At 30.9% G+C, this 23,728-nt stretch overlaps 1 protein-coding gene and 1 long non-coding RNA gene across 2 annotated transcripts; one reads left to right on the top strand and one right to left on the bottom strand.

The window, feature by feature from the left end:
• Window positions 1-9,170: 9,170 nt before the first annotated feature.
• On the bottom strand, window positions 9,171-10,429 carry LOC108819569 (uncharacterized). Its single transcript, XM_018592632.2, has 2 exons — window positions 9,680-10,429; window positions 9,171-9,590 (listed from the first exon to the last, which is right to left on the bottom strand). The coding sequence occupies exons 1-2, from the start codon at window positions 10,409-10,411 to the stop codon at window positions 9,309-9,311; spliced, it is 1,014 nt and encodes a 337-aa protein (XP_018448134.1). The 5' UTR covers window positions 10,412-10,429; the 3' UTR covers window positions 9,171-9,308.
• On the top strand, window positions 10,195-10,677 carry LOC108819570 (uncharacterized). The gene is made up of 2 exons (XR_001944266.2): window positions 10,195-10,334; window positions 10,423-10,677. It is a non-coding gene; the product is annotated as an uncharacterized LOC108819570 (long non-coding RNA).
• Window positions 10,678-23,728: the final 13,051 nt, after the last annotated feature.

The raw sequence follows: 23,728 nt of genomic DNA, 5'->3' as shown, positions 1-23,728 counted from the left end.
TATGAATATCTTATCACATAAGATTGATAAAGGTATGAGGGAAGGGAAGTTTAATCTGCATCCTCGATGTAAAGCTCTCTCCTTAACCCATCTTTGCTTCGCTGATGATTTAATGGTTTTTGTGGAGGGCACAAAAAATTCGATTGAAGGAGCTTTAGCGGTGTTTGGTGAGTTTGCGAGTTGGTCGGATCTCAACATTAGCATCGAGAAGTCTACTGTTTTTATGGCGGGAGTAGCAGAAGAGGAGCGTAGTAGAATTTTGAGGAATTTTCCTTTTGCTGAGGGTAAGCTACCTGTTCGTTATTTGGGATTGCCTCTAATGACTAAAGTGATGTGTAAGCAAGATTATATTCCCCTGGTTGAGAGAGTTAGAGGCAAGATCAGTTCTTGGACCTGTAGGTTTCTATCTTATGCGGGTCGGCTTCAGTTGATTACTTCGGTGATTATGAGCATTGTGAATTTTTGGGCTTCAGTTTTTCGGCTTCCAAGTAAGTGTATCAAAGAAATTGAGCAACTTTGTGCTTCGTTTCTTTGGACTGGCCCTGCTCTAAAGTCTACAGGTGCGAAGGTAGCTTGGATTGATGTTACAAAACCAAGATGTGAAGGTGGGTTGGGGTTGAGGAGCTTGAAAGAAGTAAACAAAGTTTATGGTTTGAAGCTTATTTGGAGAGTTCTATCAGGTGATTCATTATGGGGTATATGGATAAAAAGCTACTTACTCAAGAAGAAGAGTTTTTGGGAAGTAAATTATAAAGACCATGTAGGATCTTGGATGTGGAAGAAGCTTCTGAAGTTGAGAGAAGTGGCTAAGCAGTTTTATATTAAGGAAGTGGGGAATGGTCGCCATACATCTTTTTGGTTTGATAAGTGGTCTGCAAAAGGGATGCTGTTTGATATTCTTGGAAACAGAGGCATTATTAATATGGGTGTGCGCAAGGAAGCTACTTTAGAGGATGCAGTAATGTGTGTTCGGAGGAGAAGAAAGCACAGAAATATTTTGCTTAATGAGATTGAAGAAGAGTTACGGTTGATAAAGGAGAAGTTGTCTTATAATGTGGAGGATGTTGATATGTGGAAAGGGAAGTCTGGTTATAAAAAGAAGTTTTCAACCCATGAAACTTGGAATCTGCTTAGAGAATCAAATAGCAACTGCACTTGGGCAAAAGGTGTTTGGTTTTCAAAGGCTACTCCTAAGTTTTCATTCATCACGTGGCTTGCTTTGTTAAATCGGCTGGCTACTATGGACAGAGTATCGAAATGGTCCTTGGGAGCTGACACAACCTGTGTTCTTTGTAAGAATGCTGTTGAATCCAGAAACCACTTGTTCTTTGATTGTGATTATTCTGGGCAGCTTTGGAAATCTCTCACTATGGGCATCCTTCTTACGGATCACTCTAAGAACTGGTCTGTTATTATTTCTCAAATTTCGGACAGTTCAAGAGGTGGGAAAAGCAGGTTTTGTATCAGATATTCTTTTCAGGCTGCTGTCTATGCGATTTGGAGGGAAAGAAATAGGGTGAAGCATGGTGAGAAGCCTGTGCATATTGCCATGCTGCAGAAACTGGTTGATAAAGGAGTAAGGAATAAGCTTAGTCTGATGAAAATGGTGAAAGGAGGAGCTATGGTGGATGGTCTGCATTACTGGTTTAGCACTAGAGTGTAACTAGGGGTGTCTTTGGTTGATTCTTGGTTGGAGGTTTGAAAAGGTTTAGTCCTCTTGCTATGGGATTCTTACTCTTTTTCCCCCATTAGAGTTTTGTCCCATTTGGGTTTTCTCTAATGAGGGTTTTAATGAGGAGAATCTCATAGCATTTCCAAGCTTGACTTGTTCCACATGGTCAAGCTTGAGGGGGATTTTGCTTTTGTTGAGATTAAGGGTTGGGTGTTTTTCAAATTTGAGTTGTTTTTGTTCTTTCTTGCTTGTTTTTCAAGTATTAAGTATGCACTAGTTTGTAAAAAAACTTTTTTGATGAATAAAATTTAACATTCATTCAAAAAAAAAAATACTTCTTTGATACCAAACAGAGCAGAGTAAGTTTTTTTAAATATGTTATATCTAAATATTTTAAAATATACATATTTTTTATCACTAATTTTTTTTAAAAAAAAGTTATTATAGATGATATGCCGATACCATTTGGTTCAGTTAGGTTTGGTTTGGATCTTTGCAGGTTTGATTCGAATCTTTACATGTTCGGTTTGGATTAGGTTCGGACAACCCATTTAATTTTTAAAAAATATTAAAGTTCATATATATTTTAAATTTCTCAAAATCTAAGAATAAAAACAATATGTAACATATTAATTTGAATAATGTATACCAAAACATTTAAACTTAATATAAAAATTGGTTTAGCTTATATATTTGGATAGATATATTTTCAGTATTTTTGATATTTTGAGTAACATTTAGCTATTTTAAATATATAATTTTTACTATTTTTATTTATTTCCAAGTAGTTTGGACAATTTAAAAACATCTTTTTATTTTGCATAATCTTTTAGATATTAAATTTAAAAATAATTAATATATTTAAATATATATATCTAGTTCGAATATACTCGAATACCCGAAATATTTTGGTCCGACTCGGGTTCGGTTCTGGTTTTCTAGACACCAAAATTTTGAACCTATTCGGATATCTAACCAATTAGATTAAAGTTTTGTATTACTTTTTTCGATTGGATTTGGTTCGGTTATTTGAATTCAGATTTTTGTCAACTATATATTTTTTATTGTAACCAAATTTTAAAGAAAATGATGATGGTTCATACTGATTTTGGGTATGCAACAATTTTTAAACCAAAACACTTTCTATTATGTATATGACTTATTTAGTTAATCAGTAAAATTGTTGAAGAACCATTAAAAATGATGAGCTGAACTAAAAAACTTTACCATTGAAATTTTCAATGTGAGACTTTTATCATTTTTAGTAATTTATAGTCGTTTTAGAAAAATTTGAAATATAACATATAAAAAAATTCTAAATATTTTTATTATATGTTTAACACTAATCTAAAATCAATATTTGACACTGCCATCAAGCTAGAAAAAAAGTATATTATTCAGTGTGATATTCTTCATCATTGTTATCTAACCAATGTATTTGTGTACTACAGACTATCCCCTAGACTATATTTGCGAAGTAATTTTGCCACATGTTCTCTTTACAATCGTTTTTACAAAAAAATTGTGACATGGCTATTAAGATTGATGACATATCATATGGTTAAATATGACATGAACAATTACATTTAATGCTGATATATGTTTTTGGAAATCTTTTTAAAATATGACAATAACTCATATATTACCTTTAATATTGATTTATATTTTGGGTAAACTTTGTAGAATATGATAATAACTCATAAATCACCACTAAAATAAATTTATTCAAATATGAAATTTTGAATTTCGAAATATTATATAATTTTACTTTTATAATTATACAATTTTTATTGTCTAAAATTTTCTAAATTTTCTGCATTTAAAAAAAAAATATAATTTTTTAATCGTAATATCATTAGTTTTTTTTTAGATATCTACAAATTATATAAATATTGTTTAGTTTTAATTTTTGATAACTATACAATTTTTATCCTCTAGACATTATTTACGAAGTGATTTGCCACATGTCCTCTTTACAATCGTTTTTACAAAAAATTGTGACATGGCTATTAAGATTGATGAGATGTCATATGGCTAAATATGACATGGAAAATTACATTTAATGATGATATATATTTTTGGAAATCTTTTTAAAATATGATAATAACTCATATATTACATTTAATATTGATTTATATTTTTGGTAAGCTTTGTAGAATATGGTAATAACTTATAAATTGTCACTAAAATAAATATATTCAAATATGACGTTTTGAATTTCAAAATATTATATAATTTTACATTTATAATTATACAATTTTATTATCTAAAATTTTCTAAATTTTCTGTATTTAAAAAATTATATTTTTTAATCGTAATATCATTAGTTTCTTTTAGATATCTACAAATTATATAATTATTGTTTAGAGTTTAATTTTTGATAACTATACAATTTTATCCCTTAGACATTATTTGCGAAGTGATTTGCCACATGTCATCTTTACAACCGTTTTTACAAAAAAAAGTGACATGGATATTAAGATTGATGACATGTCATATGGCTAAATATGACATGGAAAATTTCATTTAATGCTGATATATATTTTTGGAAATCTTTTTAAAATATGACAATAACTCATATATTACATTTAGTATTGATTTATATTTTTGGTAAACTTTGTAGAATATGGTAATAACTCATAAATCATCACTAAAATAAATATATTCAAATATGACATTTTGAATTTCGAAATATTATATAATTTTACTTTTATAATTATAAAATATTTATTATCTAAATTTTTCTAAATTTTTTAAAATATAATTTTTAAATATCATTAGTTTCTTTTAGATATCTACAAATTCTATAAATATTGTTTAGTTTAATTTTTGATAAATATACAATTTTATATGATTTTAGTAATTTCGTACAAGTTGATTTAATACACTTAACCAAAATAAATATATGATTTTTTGTCTAAGATTCTAACTTTATATATAAACATATATATTCTTAAATATAATTTAAAATAAAAAAATATTTTCTCTTAATTTTATGCTTAATTAAATGATATTTATATTAATTATTGGTCAAAAATAATAAAATATATTATATTAATAAATTACATCCCCTAGTCTATATTTGAGAAGTGATTTGCCACATGTTTTCTCTACAATCGTTTTCACAAAAACAATTGTGACGTGGCTATTAAGATTGATGACATGTCATATGTTTAAATATGACATGGACAATTACATTTAATGCTGATATATATTTTTGGAAATCTTTTTAGAATATAGCAATAACTCATATATTACATTTAATATTGATTTATATTTTTGGTAAACTTTGTAGAATATGGTAATAACTCATAAATCATCACTAAAATAAATATATTCAAATATGAAATTTTCAATTTCGAAATATTATATAATTTTACTTTTATAATTATAAAAATTTTATTATCTAAAATTTTCTAAATTTCTGAATTAAAAAAAAAATAAATCGTAATATCATTAGTTTCTTTTAGATATCTACAAATTATAGAAATATTATTTAGTTTTAATTTTTGATAACTATACAATTTTATATGATAGTAATTTTGTACAAGTTGATTTAATAAATTTAACCAAATGAAATAAATAATTTTTTATCTAAGATTTTGACTTTATATATATATATATATATTCTTAAATATAATTTAAAATAAAAAATATTTTCTTTTAATTTTATGCTTAATTAATAATATTTATATTAATTATTGGTCAAAATAATAAAATATGTAATATTAATAAATTACATTTTAAAATATAAAATTTAACTTTTAAAAAATTCATCACTACACATAGTGCAGGAAAACACCTAGATTAATAATTGTGACATGACTATTAAAATTGATGACATGTCTTATAGATTAATATGACCAGTACAATTATATTTAATGTTAATTTATATTTTTGGTAAACTTTTTAAAATATGGTAATAACTCATATATTACATTTATTGTCTATTTATATTTTTGGATTTTTTAGAAATATGGAAATAACTCATAAATCATCATTAAAATATATATATATATTCAATTATGACATTTCAAATTTTGAAATATCATTTAAATTAAAAATATTTCAAAAATATATACATATTTTTAGAAAATTAGAAAAATTAAATCACAAAATCAAATTAGATCGTAAAATCATTAGTTTCTTATATATATCTACAGATTTTATAAATATTGTTTAATTTTAATTTTTGAAAATTATGCAATTTTACATATTTATTTAATATATATAATTAAAATAAATAGATAGAAAAATCTACCTAAGATTATAATTTTAACACATTCTTAAATATAATTCAAAATAACCAAAATTGTTTTTATCTTAATTTTAATGTTCAGTTAAATCAAATTTATATTAAAATATTGATAAGAAAAAAGAAAGTTTATAATATTAATAAAAGTTAAATATAATTTATATTTATCTATTAGAAAATATTTTAAAATTCTTTTATTGCACATGGTGTAGGAAAACACCTAGTTTTTAAATATAAAATTTAACTTTTAAACAATTTATCACTGCACATGGTGCAAGAAAACATTTAGTATATATTAAAAAATAGATGCTCGCGGTCTGACGGGAATAGATAACAAGTATATTCAATTATGTTTCTTTTCAATTCAATTTTGTTTTCATTCAGAACTATGGTATAACCGGTAAAATATTAAACCAATATGATTTTGATATTGTATAATGGGCCATAGTTAAGGCTCGCAAGAGAATAAAGGCCGAATAATAATTGTATACAAACCTTGTATTAATAGAAGATGTCGTTACTATATATAAAATTGGTCGGTCAACTTATTCAGTGGCATGCAATGTAATTATTCTAGTAATCAAAATGTTTTTTTTCAAAAGATTCTTAGAGAAGCTGAGAGACGGGCACATCAGCATGGTACTATAAGTTACAACTTAAATAATGTTTTTCAAATATTCCCCCTGTTTCTAAATAATACATGTTTTAAGATTTTCACATTTTTTAATAAAACATATTAAAACTTACTTATTAGTGCATAGTTTTTTGTTATTTTATATTCTCTATATTTCTAAACCAATAAGATTTTAAGAAATGTAATTAATGTTTTTGAGATTCACAATTATTCATAATTAGTTGACAAAAATTACATTGAAAATATGAAAAATACATCTTTTTGAAACAAAAAATTTTCCTAGAACATACATCTTTTAGAAACAGAGGGAGTAATATATAAGGGATTCGTGATTATTTACCTGTTTGTTTTTTACTTATGTATACATAATTTATCAAACTTTTCTTTTGACAAAGAAAACAAACATAGTTTTTTTGTATTGTAAATAAGGAAACAAACATAGTTGTTCATTTGTTCATGTAATAATCTTATGGGGTAAATTTGGAGTTGACCTGGAAGACGGCAAGAGCGCGGCGGGCACTGAAGCTACATGGCAAGCTGACTGGTTGCGAGATTTACTAGAGAAAATCAATACTACATTTGAGAAGAATGTCGTCATAAGAAAATGTGTTGAGGATGGATTGAGTGAAAATCAGCATGACGAAACAAGGGAGTTTATTGGAGTTCATGAAGTGTGTGAAAATGAGTTCAAACTTAAAAGGGGTAATGTTGGGATAAGTTTGAAGTAGTTTGGAGAATAAGCTATTTATTTCCTACCGAGTTATGGAATAGGAAATTATCTATTTGTGTGATTCCTAATGAGTTTTAGAAAATTGTGAGTTCTATATAAAGAGATGCAACAACGTTGTTGCATAACTTATAAATTTGTGATTGAGAGAGATTGAGAGATTGAGAGCTTAAGGTTTTTGAGTGAGTTTTCCTTAAGAGATTAATAAGAGAATTATTCTTATTATCAAATATCTTATTCGTTGAATTCATCAAACCGAGATTCTATAAGATGATGCATATATTGAAGGCTTTTGTAGGTTTTTATATAATTTAACATATGTTTGATACAATTTTACCTTAGATATATATTTTAAATCAAAGTCTTGTTCAAGTGATCTATAATCTAACTGCACGTACTAGAGATGATTTCCACATGAGGGTAAGTAAGAATAGGATGTGTAATTTTCAAAAAGTGGCTACTTGTTTTTTGGTTTGTTTACACCACCAATTGGCTACTTGTTTGTAAATTCACTTTTCTACTTTTTCAGGTTTTCTTTTTTGATGCTTTTAAAAAGTCATAGTTTCTTCATTATTCTATTTAGTGATTTGATCTAAGCTACTGTTTTCTGTCATCTGAAAAAGTGTTAAAAGTCTGGTGAGATTTGTCTGTTTGTTAAATGTGTTTCTCTTTTTTGTAAGATGATTGGTTCGCAGAGATGGTAAAATGGAAGGGAGCAACTATTCATCCTAACAATGACCCGTAATTAACGGTCACATGTTATAGAATCATTTCGTGCAAACTGATATGCGTTAGTGATCCTTTCAAATGATATTCAGTTATAATCATTTACTATATATATATATATATATATATATATATATATATATATATATATATATATATAGGTCTGGACATTTCGGGTATCGGTTTGGTTCGGTTCGGGTTTTGGATCTTTCGGATCAAAGAGTTTAGGAGCCGATAGGGTATTTCAAATTTTCGGTTCGGGTCGGGTCTTAGATAGTTGGATCCATTCGGATAACTAGAATTTATCGGTTCGGTTTTGGATCGGGTTCGGTTCAGATTTGATCTAAAAAATACTTAAAAATACAAAAAAAGATATCTGAAAATATTAATATAACCGAAACTATTTGAAATTTTATTTAAAATTTGTGTTTTTATTATATATAAAATGTGTATATATATATTAAAATTTGTGTTTTTATTATATATAAAATATTTTTATTGGTTGTCTCCTACTGGTTGTCCCTTTTGCTCTATAGACAAATAACACATCTTCGACTCTCTCTCGATTCATTTTATTTAATTTATATTATTAATTCGGGTATCCGTCGGGTTTCGGATTCGGGTCGGGTCGGTTCCAAGACCCGCGGGTCCTCTACAACAAGACCCGATAGGGCAATTTGGTCGGATCGGTTCCTACCCTGACCGGTTTTTCGGGTCGGTTTCGGGTCGGATCTTTGGGTCCGGGTAAAATGCCCAGGCCTATATATATAATGTATATTTTTCGGAACTTATATTATCATTTAATTAAGATATTGAATTCGATTGAATGCATGTTATTATTGTTTGGTCCTTACGAGAGATCTCTGCACTCAAGAACCGGTTCAATCTAGTTAGTTCCACGTTGTTGCAATTATATATGTATTTAACTCAATATGATTCAACGTATTTTACGTGTAATGTTTACTAAAACTAAAAGAATATTTTACTAAGAAATTGCATAAATCGCAATCAAACCACAAAAATATTATGTTCTTTCTTTTGGTTTATCTTTATAAAATTGATTATTATAATGTTCTTCCTTATTGTTTTTCTCTCATCTCCTTTTATACATGATAATCATGACTTTCTTCTTGCCCCAAAGAAAAGAACATCATCATCACATCAACAGAGGAATCTCATTATTTCAGGAGGTTCAGAAAGAAAAAAGATCACAAAAGAGTTCAAGATAAGAATCATATGTACAGAATCATGTCATACAAAACACACCAGTTAATAAGTGTAATTAAAAGAATTTTCAGCACTCTTGTCTGACATTACTAGCTACAGCTCGAGCCCAAAACTTGATCTGATCCTTCATTTCTTTCCTCGAATCCTTAGGAACCATAGGTGGTGTAGCTAATCCATGTGGCTCGACCAGTTGGTCATCATAACCTTTCAGCATTTGGATCTCTTTGGTTGTTTCTATACTGCTTACCGTTTTACGCAGCGTTTTGGGACTCGGGCTTCCTTGTTTGACCATAACAGTTTCTTCTGTTCTCAAATGTCTTGGTGGTCTCTGCCTTTGATTGCCTGAAACCTAGATCAAGAGTTCAACACTTAAACTTGACTTTCTTTTCAGATTTTCAAAAACCCATTTGCTTTTACATAAATAAGATATTTGCTTACCTTTGGAACATTTTGTGAGCTAGCGAGGGCTTCACGGATCAAGAACCCCATTCTTGAATCGGTTTCTTGATCTTCCAATTCATCATCTTCTTCTCTTCTCATGTTATTTGGCATCGTTTGAGTTCTTTGCAAACTAATCTTGTCAGAGCTACTACTACTGCCACCTTCTATTCTGTTTCTTACACTATTCCCTTTCTTCTTCTGCAAGAAAAGGTCACCCGTTGTCGTCGGTTCCAGAACCCTAACCTTCTCAGAGAACTGTCGCGTCAGCTTACTGATCATCTTCTTTGCCTCGTGATCCACTTTTCTTTTTTCTATCCGAGGCGGCAAAGAAGGTGCACGGACCAAACAACGGTCGGTGGAAGCTTCTTGAATCTTTCCTGGAGCAGAACAAGATCCAAATTTGGGAAGAACCACAGGTTCCTTTTGCTGCAAGAAAGATCCAGCTGGTATTGGTTGTTGAACTCTAATCTTTTCAGAGAACTGCTTCTTCTCGCCTTTTCTTCCATCTATAGAAGCTGCCCTGATCAAACATCTCCCTGTGGAGGCTTCTAAAGACTTCCTCTCATCCGAATCTCCCATTTTTTCAGGAGATGTCAAAGAAGAAGATGGGTAAGGATCTGAGTGACAATACCTTAAGACTCTCGGTGTCCTGGTAAGTAAGTTTTCAAAGAACCAGTAATCATCTAGAAGATCATCAATAATTGATTCACTTGAACTTAAGAGATCCATTTCCTTTTCAGACAAAGAGTATACAAAAGAAAAGAAAGACTAGAAAGTTGAGAGGATGGAGACAAGAGATGCTAAAAAGAGAGAAGTTGTGTGTTTATAACAAAGATATGGTCTTGTGATCTTCTTTTGTAGGTGTTTGTTTGTTCATATATGTGTTGTTAGTAAATATCCAATGTATTTTAAGCATCGATTCTGGAGATTACTTGGAAGTGCCCACATGGGCAGCCTTTCCTCAATTATTTTTGCAAATTTTATATTATTATCTATGTGGAGTGAATATTTTGGTTTTTGCATGGAATATTATAAGAATTTTCAGGTATAAGATAACGATGCATAGAATATTTACAAGTCTAGAGCAATAGAGACAAAAAAAAAAGAGAGACAAATAATCAAATGTAGTCTATTGAAATTCATGAGAAAGTAGAGGTACCTAAGTAGATAATTAAACAATTAATTTTGGCAGCAAGTAAGAATAAAAATGGTTCCACAAAGCTATGATTGCTTAAGAGATGACATAATAATTAATAACTGCCAGGACCTTCCTACAAGCCATGTGATTTCTCTTTTTTAACATATATTTTTGTCCATCCTCTAATTGAATACATCAGTGTATGCATGAATATAGTACAATTATAGAAGTTAATAATACAAATTAAAAATGTAAAACATGTATCTTGGAGGATAAATACAAAGACTTTGATATTTACAGTTTAATAATCAGCATAAAGAAATCAATAATCACGAGTTGTGGATCTCCGTCACAAAGCCGCAATGTTTATGTTTGCCTGACAAGTGGTTCAATTACTGATAAGAACGATTGTATGATATTTTATTTAATAACGTAAGCCTTCACAAAAAAAAAATTAATAAATGAATATATAGTGACATTGATTGTTTTGTGTTTGTATGTAATCACGTGGGTGTTAAAAAGTCGCGAGAGCAGATATAACATGTTCAATATTGTATCTCATGAGAAGTTCATTAGCCCACGTACGTACGTAGTTTAAGATACATTGATATTTGGTCAAATCTCTATTTTCCGTATTAAATTTTACCAAACGCCTAATCTTATGCGTATTGCTAAATCAAGCATTCGTTGATATCATTCTTCGTTCTTAAGAGATAGATCCAGAAATTGTGAAAGTGAAGAATGTTTCATAATAATCCTACTTGTAGGTATTATTAAAAAGACTAATAATAATAAGGAATCTAATCTTAAGCAGCAAATTGCGATGTACCATTATATAAGTAAAAAAAATGTTACGTTGACATCAAAATATTTCCAACAGCAAGCTTTTCTCATACCACTAGTAGAGATTTTTCTCTCTCTAGACTTTCAGCTATAGAAGCGTTTCTCCTTTATAGTTCAGTGAATTAGAAGCAGCAGGTCGGCCCGTCCGACCATAAGACGGGTGAAATGGTAACTTTAGGTCACATCTAAATGTTTTATTTTTTTAGGTCACATTATAGTTTTGATATTAGCTTAGCAAAATAATTCAATATAATTGGTAATAGATCAATGCGTAAGAGACTTAAATAATTACATTTCTGGGATTATTATTTTTTGTTTTCCTTTTGGTGTTAGAACATGAACAAAACTTGGGTTCACCCTCTATGGTGAACTCTCAAATTCACCTCAAGTCTTAGCACCAATCAAAATGCCATGTAGGATTAGTAAAAAAGGAAACAAAATAAAAAATAAAAAAAAGGAAAAGAGGTGAAAAAACGTCGATTAATTTTTTTAACCCCATCCATGGCTTCTTCTTCATCAATCACACAGAATATTCAAAGCTTTGTTTGTCAAATTAGTAAACCCAAAACACTAAACCTTAAATCATTGGATAGACCCTAAACATTAAACATCAAACCCTAAGCCCGTGGATAAACCCTAAACCATTGGGTAAACTCTAAACCTTTGGAATATCTCTTTACCCAAAGGTTTAGGGTTTACCCAAAGGTTTAGGGTTTAGTGTTTTGGGTTTAGATTTAGGATATAAGAACAGAAGATTGTAGATACCAATTTGACAAATAAAACTTTCAATATTCTGTGTAGATGATGAATAAATTTTCAATATTATGTGTAGGTGATGAAGAAGAAGTCATGGATGGCGTTAAAAAAAATTAGTCGACGTCTTTTTTACCTTTTTCCTTTTTTTTTTCTTTTTAATTTTATTTCCTTTTTAACTAATCCTATATGACACTTTGATTGGTGCTAAGACTTGAGGTGAATTTGAGAGTTCACCATAGGAGATGAACCCAAGTCTTGTTCGTTGAACAAATCTGTTTTTATTTTTGTATAAATGTTTTTGGTACTGCTTTTGTGGAAGTTTATGTCTCTTTAAATCTTTTCATAACTTTGTGTGCTAGAACTATATTTAAATTTTTTGCTTTATATGAAGCATTTTCATCTAACTTAATTAATTAAATATACTTATATTTATCTCTTTTTTGACACAATACTTTTATTTATATGTTAAACATATTATTATAGTTACATGTATACATATATATATATTTTGCTAAACAGTTACATATGTATATATATGGGTGTGTGGTTTCTTTTTTCTATCATTATCATGTAACTGAAAACCTACAGAAAAAAAATATAATTTTTGATTAGAATAAAAGTAAATAAAAGATATTAAATTGACCAAATATTAAGGTCACTATATTAAAATTGCTTTAGGCCACTGAATGGTTGGGGACGGCACTGACTAGAGGTTTAATATAATTTATTTTTTACTCACATAGTTTAATCTCTTCTATTCAAACAACAGTCATTAGAGGTTTTGGACCTTTTTGTTTAGTAAAACGTGAGCTGTTTTGGGCTTAATAATCGACATTAACTACTTGGAAGTAGAAATGATGTGCAACCAGTATAAAGGTCCCTGGGTTCAAAAACCAAACAGCTTTCTAAAACAGAATCACGATCACTATACATTACTTCATGTGGGCTTAGAAGATGAGAAACTCACCAAATCTTGAATTAGTTTGAAAGAAAATACAATGGGCTTGTGCAAAGATGAAAGTTCGATTCCAAACACAAGATCACAGCTTATGAGGAAAAAAGGAGAGAAGACAAGTGGTTATTGCTTTTAGGGACTCTTTTCTTCATTTTTACTAAAAGATAAAAAAATCTTAGTAAGATGTATATTTGTCTTTAGCGACTAATTTCTTCATTGGATCCGGTAACCTTTAATTGTAAAATGTATACTAGATATTGATCCGCGCTTTTAAAGCAAGGAATTATTCTCGAAAAATCCAAAAATTTTAATTAAATTTGTATTTTTGATTATGTATCTGCATTTAAATGTTACAAATGAAGCATTTATATTTATCATTTTGAAATCTGATCCGGATTAGCAATAAAATCGGCAAACCTGGTAACCGGATATGTAATTTTGTTTGGTTTTCAAGAAAAAAATTAAAATTCAATAAGACCCGGAAAAACCGTTAAAACGTGAAACCCATCAACGTGTTTAAACCGATGGGTGACCAATATATAATCTGATTTGACTTAAATTTTTATATTTATAATATTCTAATATATATATATATATATATATATATATATATATTCATAACTTTTTTATGAATAGTGGATATATTAAGAATGTGATGCTCTAATTTTTAAAAAGTTAGCTATACGAACTAATGTTTGTCTTGTTGTAAGTGTAATGGATCAACATCTGAAAGGATACATACTAAAAAGAAATAGATTTGAGCATGATTCGTATATGTCTATTAAAATTTAGTGATTTAAGTTTGCAAAAAATATAATTTTTTAATTAGAATTAAAATTTATGGGACCCAAGAAACGGAGTTTCAAATTGTTTATAATTATTATTATATTAAATATAATTGTTTATTATTCATATTAAAAATTTAGTTATTTATTGATTTTATTTTTGTTATATATTTTATTATATATAATTTCTACTTTGTTACAGTTATTTAAAAATAATTAAACTATTGATCCATACCCTCCTGCATCGATTTATGTTAATGTAATGTTTTGTGATACAATTGAGTTAATATATTTGCTCAATTAGTTTACATTTGATAAATATATTACATATTTTCTTTATAAAACACGAGTTTAATGTTTTGTTTTCAGCATTTAATTTTAAAGTAAAATAATTATAGTTAATATAATGAAATTTAGTCAGCAAAAAAAAAGAAAAAAAAAAAAAGAGAAACGCATGACGAAACAGAAACTCTCTCACAATGTATCCCAATTTCACTCAAAGCTTAGGAAATACATAACTTACCAGATGGAAGACAATTCGATCCTAGATAGTTTTTTTTTTTTGCCAAAAGATCCTAGATAGTTTGCATGATGATTTAAAGAAGGAATAAATACATACCAACAATTTACAAAAAATAAATAAATAAATACATACCAACCCAACATAATTCCGAGTCTTAGAGCACCATGTTACAAACCAGGTCGTCTAGTGATAAATTTCGCTCTGAAGTATAGCTTGACAGTTTGTGAACATCATTTGTCTCTCTACTTACACATAGCCATTCGAGAAGAAAATTCAAATTCTTCCGAGACAAACCAGTCCATGGAGCCAAGGCTTTCTTCCCATTTATGCATTACTCTCTCACATTTTTTCAAGCAGTCTTTATGATAGGTGCCTTGCCAAGAGATATCTAGAAACATGTGATTTGATACCAATTAAGGCCCCTCTTCAAATCAAAGAGAATTTGCTCAAGAACAAACTAAGAACACACACTTTTCTTTGGGTAGTTTTGTCTACCTCTTTTTGTTGTTTTCATTGATTTAAATAGCAATGATACATAAAGCAAACTCCTATAAAACGTGAAAGGGAAAGTGGGTCACTCTTCTCCTACATAAGAGGAAGTGAAGTCGTGATCTCTTTATTTGCATAAACATAGGAAATAACTTGAAGACTAAGTCATAATACTCTGTCCTTGAACTTTGGTTTAGCGTAGTCTCATCACTTTCCCATATCTCCTTCCATTAACTCTGACCTAAATGGTACAAATAAAAAATAAAATAGTTGAAGACAACGATATTTAGTGCCATAATCAGTACTAGATCAATTAAAACTATTTTGATATGCATATGTTCGACTAAGTTTTCTTGTCACGAGCCTTTCACAATTCCATCTCCTGCTTCGATCTTCACACCGACCTTTTGGCTCTTCCACTACCAACCTTGACTGTAGCATCTTTGCAACACAAGTAGAAGAGAAGGTTCAATTCAGAGAGGCTACAAAAAAAATTGAAGTCAAACCAAACCTTGAGATGGTAGAGGTAGTACAACGTTATCATCTTGTTTAACTTTCAAGGCTGGATTGCTCGTACGCTTCTTTGTTCACGACCACTGTGATGGTGAGAGTGTAGTTAATATCGTTGAGACTCTAACTTTAACTCAATTAGCTTGTCCTAGCATATACTAATAATCTTGTACGATTTTTTCCACGTGAGCTTGGACCGGCTCTTTGATGAGGGTTTAGGTTATGAGCATTGTTCAGGTGAGCTCTGTCACTCTCTTTTCGATTTTCCAGTATTTCTCATATCGAATACATTAGTTCAGGTTTCGAGCCTTGACCCTTCACCAATCACCAAACTATCTCGCGTATCTTTCTTTTGATTCACATTGACACCCTAATTGTAGATAACATGTTCCGTGTTATCTTTTAAATTACATCTTGAATTGTTCCTTGGACATTACCATTTCTAATGTATCATGATTATGATGATTCCGAGTAGAGCTAATCAAATCAGAGATGGTGAAACTGAGATTTACCGGGAAGAGGCCCGCAAGATGGCGTAGGAGTTGATTACATAGCCATAGTGGAGTTGACGAACTTTTTTCGATGGGTCTGTCTCGGATTTAAGATTCATGATACCCAGATTTTGCATCCTTTAAAAATTATGTTTGATCTTCTATTCTCGTCATTGTTTGTATAGAAAATCCTTTGTGTTTCTTTTGATCTCTGGATTTTAAAATAGGGTTTTCGTTTGATTTGGTATCATTAGTAATGTTGATTAAAAAATCATGCATTTTCATTGGTTGAGTATATTGGGTAAAATTAATTAAAAGATCATAAAATAAATCAGTGGCAGTGTATTGTAAATATATTCAAAACAGAAAGTCATTTAAAAAAAAACCTTGTGTTTGTTATGTACCAGATTGTGATCGATATAACCAGACCGACCATGACTGTACCGACCGCAGGAGATAATGTTTATCGACTGTTGTACTTATCCACTTAGGATAAGCACGACCTGATGTATATATATATGTAAGACTCCTGGTCGAGATTAATAGTAGAAACAAGTTTCCCCACTTAGTTTTACAACACGTTATCAGCACGATACGTTCTCTAAAACCCGAGCTACCCAAAAACCCTAAAAACGGCGCATCTTAAAATCGCTCTATCTCTCAAACCGTAAGGATCCAGACAACGAGCCACATATCAAATCGAAGCTCTCGACGAAACCAAACCAACGCCGTAAACCTCGTGTCAATCTGATCTCAGACGTTCCCTCACGCTCTGTTTCAATACGCGCCGCCAGTAACCCTAAAAACCCTAATTTCGGCACAACTTCAAATCGATCGATCTCTTCAACCATGAGGAACCAGACGACGCGTAATATATCAAATTAAAGCTCTTGACGAGGCGAATCTAACGCCGTCGGCCTCGGCTCTATCTGACTCCGGACGCGCCCTCACGCTCTATTCTAAGACGCGCTGTCAAGTGACCTAAAACCCTGAAATTCTAAAACTCATTCGACGACTTCAAACCGTTCGTTCTCTCAAACCGTAAGGATCCAGACGACGTGTAATATATCAAATTGAAGCTCTTGACGTGAAGAATCCATCGCCGCAAACCTCGTATCAATCCGATCTCAAACGCGCCCTCAAGCTCCGTTCCAACCCGCGCCGTCAACTACCCTAAAACCCTAATCAAAAGCCTAAATCGCAGCCTCTCTTTATACTTTGTTATTTTCTGCGATTTACTTCATCTATCTATACTAACTTATTTTGATTCATTTTTGATTAAGGTTTCTAAAGATACAAGAGGTTTTTGCTCAACCTAAGACACGCGACCAGCTCCTGATCCGTTCCGGTCATGCAGTTCGCGATCCGACTTGTTCCAGCTCTCGGTAGTCCAAATCTACACTTCAAAGTTCTAAAGGTAAACTTTGAAACCTAAAAGAACTCATAATCGAACATGGTTGATTGATAAAGGAATGACCATTAAAATTTTGCAAAACCCCAAATCAAACCCTAGCAAAGATTAATAGGTCCAAACCCTTCCATGAGTAAATCGAAACTCTTAAACCAAAAGTTCGATATGAGATTGTTTTACAATTAAAATCAAAACCACAATGGTTTCTGAATCTCAAAACCTCTTTGATCTTAATGATCAAATCGATAAAACCTAGAAATCGATCAATCCCCTTTAAAATCTAAATCTGATCGATTTCATCAAAAAAAAAAAAAAAAAAAAACCCTATTTTTTGATAAACTTGAAATTCGATTGTCTACTTGATAGTTTGATAGAAAATTTCGAAAATATAAAATTTCCATTTATAGAAAGTTTCGAAAATAGAAATTTTCCATTTATAAAAAGTTTCGAAAATATAAAGTTTCCATTTTTAGAAAGTTTCTTTTATAGAAATTTCTTTTTCTGAAATTTTTTTTTATAGAATTTTATGGGAAACTTCTCTGATTCATTGATCATCTAGAAATGTTTTCTAAGATTGCATCATAACTTCGATTATTTTGCTTGCATCAATACTTATTAAAAAAAAAAAAAAAAAAAATTTTTTCTTTGGTGCGTGTGATAAGAATTATTGATATGAATAATAAAATTTTCTAAAAAGATTACTTAACATAAATTAAGACCTGTTTTGGATAATGTGATTTCAGATGTCGAATTTCGAAACTTCAGATTATACTACCCTAAAATCTCTCTGGAGATAATTATTTAAAATGGGCCATGAACACTGCAAGTATTCTGAAGATAAGAGGACTTGACAAATGTATCATCAAAGGCGAATATGCAACTGAAAATGAAAAATATGGGGCAATAACAATTATTCGCCAACATCTCACTGAGGATCTCAGAGATCAGTATCTAAATATTGAGAACCCTCTAGACCTTTGGACAGAGTTAAAATCCAGATACACAATAGTGTTATTACCAAAGGCTAGGCATGAGTGGATAAATCTCAGATTTCGGGACTTTAAATCCGTAGATGAATATAACTCAGCTCTAATCAAAATCGTTTCTAAATTGAAACTATGTGGTGAAGAGGTAACAGAGGAAGATTTACTGGAAAAAACATTCCTCACATCTGATCCAAAGGATCTATTGTTACAATATCCCTACAGAAAAAAGGTTTCACCACTTATACGAATTTGATCTCGTATCTATTACAAGCTGAGAAGAATAATGAGATACTAAAGCAAAACCAGTGAGATGAGACTTCCTGAAGCCAATAAGGCTGGAGAAAATAAAGATGAATCCAAAGAAGTCACGTCCAGAATAATAAAAGGAGTGGCCGGCTTATACATTGCCTAAGAATCGAGATTTCGACATTCTGATTTTATGTTTTATTTGTTTGTCATTTACGATTTTTTATATATATTAAGAGTTGTTTTAATTTTATATTATCATGTTTGACTTGCTTGATAATTTCTTGATTGATAAATGACAAATAAAAATTTAAAAATGAGCATAGTAATTAAAAATCATCCGACCAAAGGCATTGCCTAAAAGAGGCATGAATTATTCACCCAAATAAAAGTCCCATTTGAGTTATAAAATTTTGAAAAATGAATGGTTTCCACATTGAACCAATGGGCAAAGGAAATATAAGTTCCTTAAGATTATAAAGAAAGTAAAAATTGCCCAAGGCATAAAAATGGTCGAGAATGTACTCCCAACTGATCTAAACTATGCTAAAAGATCAGTATGATAAAGGCAAAAGGCCTAGGTAACCAGATAGGTTGACCACGAAATTTTATACACTTTATGGCATGACTGGACTAGCCATCCAGGTCTTTAAAATTGATGCAAAGATTGATATCGAAAAAGGCACAAAAGAGTTATCCCATAGAATCTCACGTTGTGTAACATGTACACAAGGGAAACTCAATAGGCTATAATGTTCCAAGCATCTAAAAGATTTATAAGCATGTTCATGAGGGGGAGAAATGACACTCCCGTGGTACATGAACAACACTAAAAATCCGAGTGACATGGTCTATGACCATGATAGAACTTGGCCGAATTCTTTGTGTACAAAGATCACTAGCTAATGCTTGGGAACACATGGATTTACATGTAATAAAAATATGCATCAGGCCATATAAAGTGAGCATAGATATTCCCATCTAAGAATGATAAAGGGTCATGATCCAGACATAGACCATCCTAAGAGATTATGTATAGACCACCACAATAATATGTGCCGTCTAGGATGGAACCTCATAAGAAGATGAAATAAGATTGGGAATATATGTTGGATATGAGAATGCTTTCTCCCACGATTTTATTAGAAACCTTGAGCCAAATATGGGTGATCAGATTAAGGCCAGGTTTACGGATTGCATGATTAAATCCGACTATCCAACATCAGGGGGGAGAAAGAAATAAGCTGGTACAAGTATAAAGAAATGGAATGGTATTAACCATCCTTGTCTTGGCAAGATCCTCGGACCAGAGAATATGATTTAAGACGTCCAAAGAAAGATCATACAAAGCTAGCTAAAAGAATGCCAGACAGATTAGACCCGAAAAGAAAAGAAAAAGAATGACTAAGTCATACCAGCTTAAGCACCACTAAATTAATGTCTTAGAAGAGACATAATCAAGTTGCTATAGAGTCTAAAGATAGACCAATATGTTCCATAAGATAAGGAACCTCGGAAATGAAAAGAAAGGTGCATAGAAATGACATATCCGAGGTCATAAGGGAAACCAGACCAGACATTGAGATATGGCTGCGCAGCTAACATCTAAGGTACCAGACCATGTAGTTTTGGACGCCAAACTGCAAGGTAAATGAAGGTTCTTAGTAAGAGTGAAATCTCTAATCGATTAGTTCATGTCTGGAACACAATGGAACACTATAAAAGAAGTGTCGACACATAAAAGATAAAGATGCATAAGGAAATAGCACTTGAGTTTAAAAGATATAAGCGAGGATCAGAACCCACGAGAAAACAAGAATGCATTCATAGACTAAAGGAAACCGTGGGGGTTCAAAGAAAGATTCAAAGAATCTATAAAAGAGATGGGTGTATTGGCCATATATAGAAACACCATCTGATAAGATAAAACCAGTGAAAAATAGGTCCTGTGTGGGAAAGGAAAAGAAATCGTGAAACATGGACTAAGGTGTTCATATTCCTATTTAAAGTATTCAAGGAATGGCTTGATTACACAAGGATACTCACAGAGACCAAAGGAACAGATTATAAGGAGATATACTCATATGTGGTGGATGCTACTACAAATTCGAAAAGGTCTGGATATAAGTAAGAAAGAAATGTAGTAAGTAGCATATTGATCACTGGATAAAGAAATGATAAGAGTATCAGAAAGATGAGAAAAAAATTTCTCATTGAATAGTTTTGTTGCTAAGCTATTCATGGACTGAAACAAGGCAGCTGCGAATGATAGACTAAGAAAATAATTAGTACAACCAGTCCATATATCCCTATAGAGGATATTATAATTCCTTGTGTTATGTTTATAACAAACCAATCTAAAGAGAGGTTCAATGATTTCAATGATACAAGTTATCAATTGATTAAACAGGCTATGTCTTACATATGGTAAAACTGCAGAAAAATCATAGCCGTGTGAGTGTGTGTATGATTAAGTCAGCACACCTAAAGTGAGAACCATAATCTAAGATAGTGACCAGAAGCATACCTGGTCGTGGCTTAATAAATATAGTATTGCTAAAGGCAAGAAAAGATCGATAGCCATGTATAAAAGACATAAGTGCATTTGACTGCGAATTCATAGTTTGATGAGTTCCATTGCAGCAAATAATTATTTATGGTATGACCTTAGACACTCATGGTAATGGACGTGTATAGACAAGGTCTATAACATAACATGGATCGAGAAAATGAAATAAAGAAAGATTGGCTACAATGGATAAAACAATTGGCACATACAAAGAGAAATAAGTCCAAATGGGCAAAAGATATAAAGAGAAGTGGTTCGTATGTGTTTGGGTCAGAAGACTCAATATATATTGAATGTCCACGTTTTGATAAAGCCATATAACCAAAGTATATCCGTTGGACATGAAAAGGACCTGCAAGTAAAGTTTTATTGCAGACTATAAAGTCCATTCGAGCATCGTTCGAAGCGCCATCAGTCCGACCATGACATGGAGTGATCAGCAGCAAAGATGTACATCCTGACCACATCTTTATGGAGTTCCAAAGACATCAAGACGTCCAACATTCACTAGTTCATTCAAGGAGTATCCAGTTGATCATCTTCACCAAGTCACATGCAGCTTCAACGTTCATGAAGACTCGGATACCAGATGGAATGCGTCTACTACAATGATGCATTCATCAGGGGGAGTTCATGTGTTGTACTCTTTTTCCTGTCCATGGTTTCCCATTTTGCCACATTGGTTTTGGGGTTTTCCAGGAGAGGTTTTAATGAGGCAACATTAAGCATGCAACGAACCAGTACCGGATGTGTCGATCAAGGGGGAGTGTTATGTACCAGATTGTGATCGACATAACCAGACCGACCAGGACTGTACCGACCGCAGGAGATAATGTTTATCGACTGTTGTACTTATCCACTTTGGATAAGCACGACCTGATGTATATATATATGTAAGACCCCTGGTCGAGATTAATAATAGAAACAAGTTTCCCCACTTAGTTTTACAACAGTGTTTTAATAGTACTGATTCATTGGATATTGCATTCACGATTTCCAAACTTTTTTTCCGTTTTTTCGGTTTCACTAAGAGCATCTCCAAAATGATTCTCTATTTTAGAATTTGTAAAACTTTAAATTTGAAGTTTCAATGTGTTCTTCTACAAAAAGAAAACTTCAAATCTAACTTCAAATTTTGGAGAACAGAAAACTTCAAATATGAAGTTATAAAGTGTTTTAAGAGATGCTTTAAAGGCTTTCATCCTTAGACCTTACACAAAGTGTTTTGATACTTTAAATATACTTATTGACCAAGGGATTATATATGTTGGATCGTATGCAATTGAAAATTTTGATCTCCATGGGCTCCCAAATTCATAGGGGAGAACTTATGGTGATAGTCACCTATCAGTACTGTATATGTTATGATAATATGTAAGAGATTTTTAGTCACATGGAAGTCTAACAAGCAATAAATAGTGTCACTAAGCATAATACATAACCATGAGTGTAGTAACTAAGGATAGATCTCGAAAATTAAAACTCAGATTTTGAAGGATCTACATGTACGGAGAATCAACACCATTTGGTAAGAAGTCGCATAAGACAGCTGAGACATTGGGTTATCTGAAATTTTCAGCAGGAACCGACTGATTATGCAATCCTGATAAGAAGCTTGAAGCAGAATCTATCATCTGAGGTAGAGGCATCGCTTGTGGTTGTCTTTGGTGGCTCTTATGGTGAAGTAGTGACTATTTATAGATTTAATGGTAAATTTATAAATAGTCACTAATCTTGATGAATGTTTAATGTATAGATCATAATAAAAACGATTTCTAATTTAAACAAAAAAACTAAATTATTCCACCAAACTAGCTTACCAATATATAAGTGAATAAAATATAAAAAATATCTCAATAATAATTTTTTTCAAAAAGATTTGAAATATAAGATTTTGTTTAATAATTCCAAATTAGCTTATCATTTAATTTTGATTAGTACTCATAAAATTCTTTATTTTAAGACTTTGAATTAATTATGTTTTGTGTAAGTGTTGCGGAAGATAAAATTATTTGGTATATAAAACAAATTGTGATCCATATAAAATTATTTGGTATATAAAACAAATTGGGATCACACATGATTATTAAAAAATAATAATAATCAAAAACTCTGTTTAATACTTTTGGAAGTGGAGTTTATAAAGTCCCGTGTATAGTTTTTGGTATTTTTTATCATTCTTGGTTAATTTAAAAAATAATAATAATCAAAAAATTCTGTTTAGTAGGGATATTGAATGTAATAAATCTTTTAGAATTCAACATTACATGCCCGTATTTAAATAGTAATTAAATACTATGTCTGATGATAATGATGTGTGTCTCAACTCTTTAAACTGTGGGGA

This window comes from Raphanus sativus, chromosome 8 (assembly GCF_000801105.2).
Source record: "Raphanus sativus cultivar WK10039 chromosome 8, ASM80110v3, whole genome shotgun sequence".
NCBI lineage: Eukaryota > Viridiplantae > Streptophyta > Magnoliopsida > Brassicales > Brassicaceae > Raphanus > Raphanus sativus.
The sequence above is the reverse complement of the archived record's forward strand: the minus strand, read 5'-3'. Positions and strand labels throughout refer to the sequence as shown.

What these genes read in the sequence shown, in the direction of transcription:
- LOC108819569 (XM_018592632.2), bottom strand. Translation starts at nt 10,411, where the DNA reads ATGGATCTCTTAAGTTCAAGTGAATCAATTATTGATGATCTTCTAGAT. An exon ending in GCTCACAAAATGTTCCAAAG is followed by an intron (nt 9,591 to 9,679) that starts GTAAGCAAATAT and finishes CTCTTGATCTAG; the next exon opens with GTTTCAGGCAATCAAAGGCA.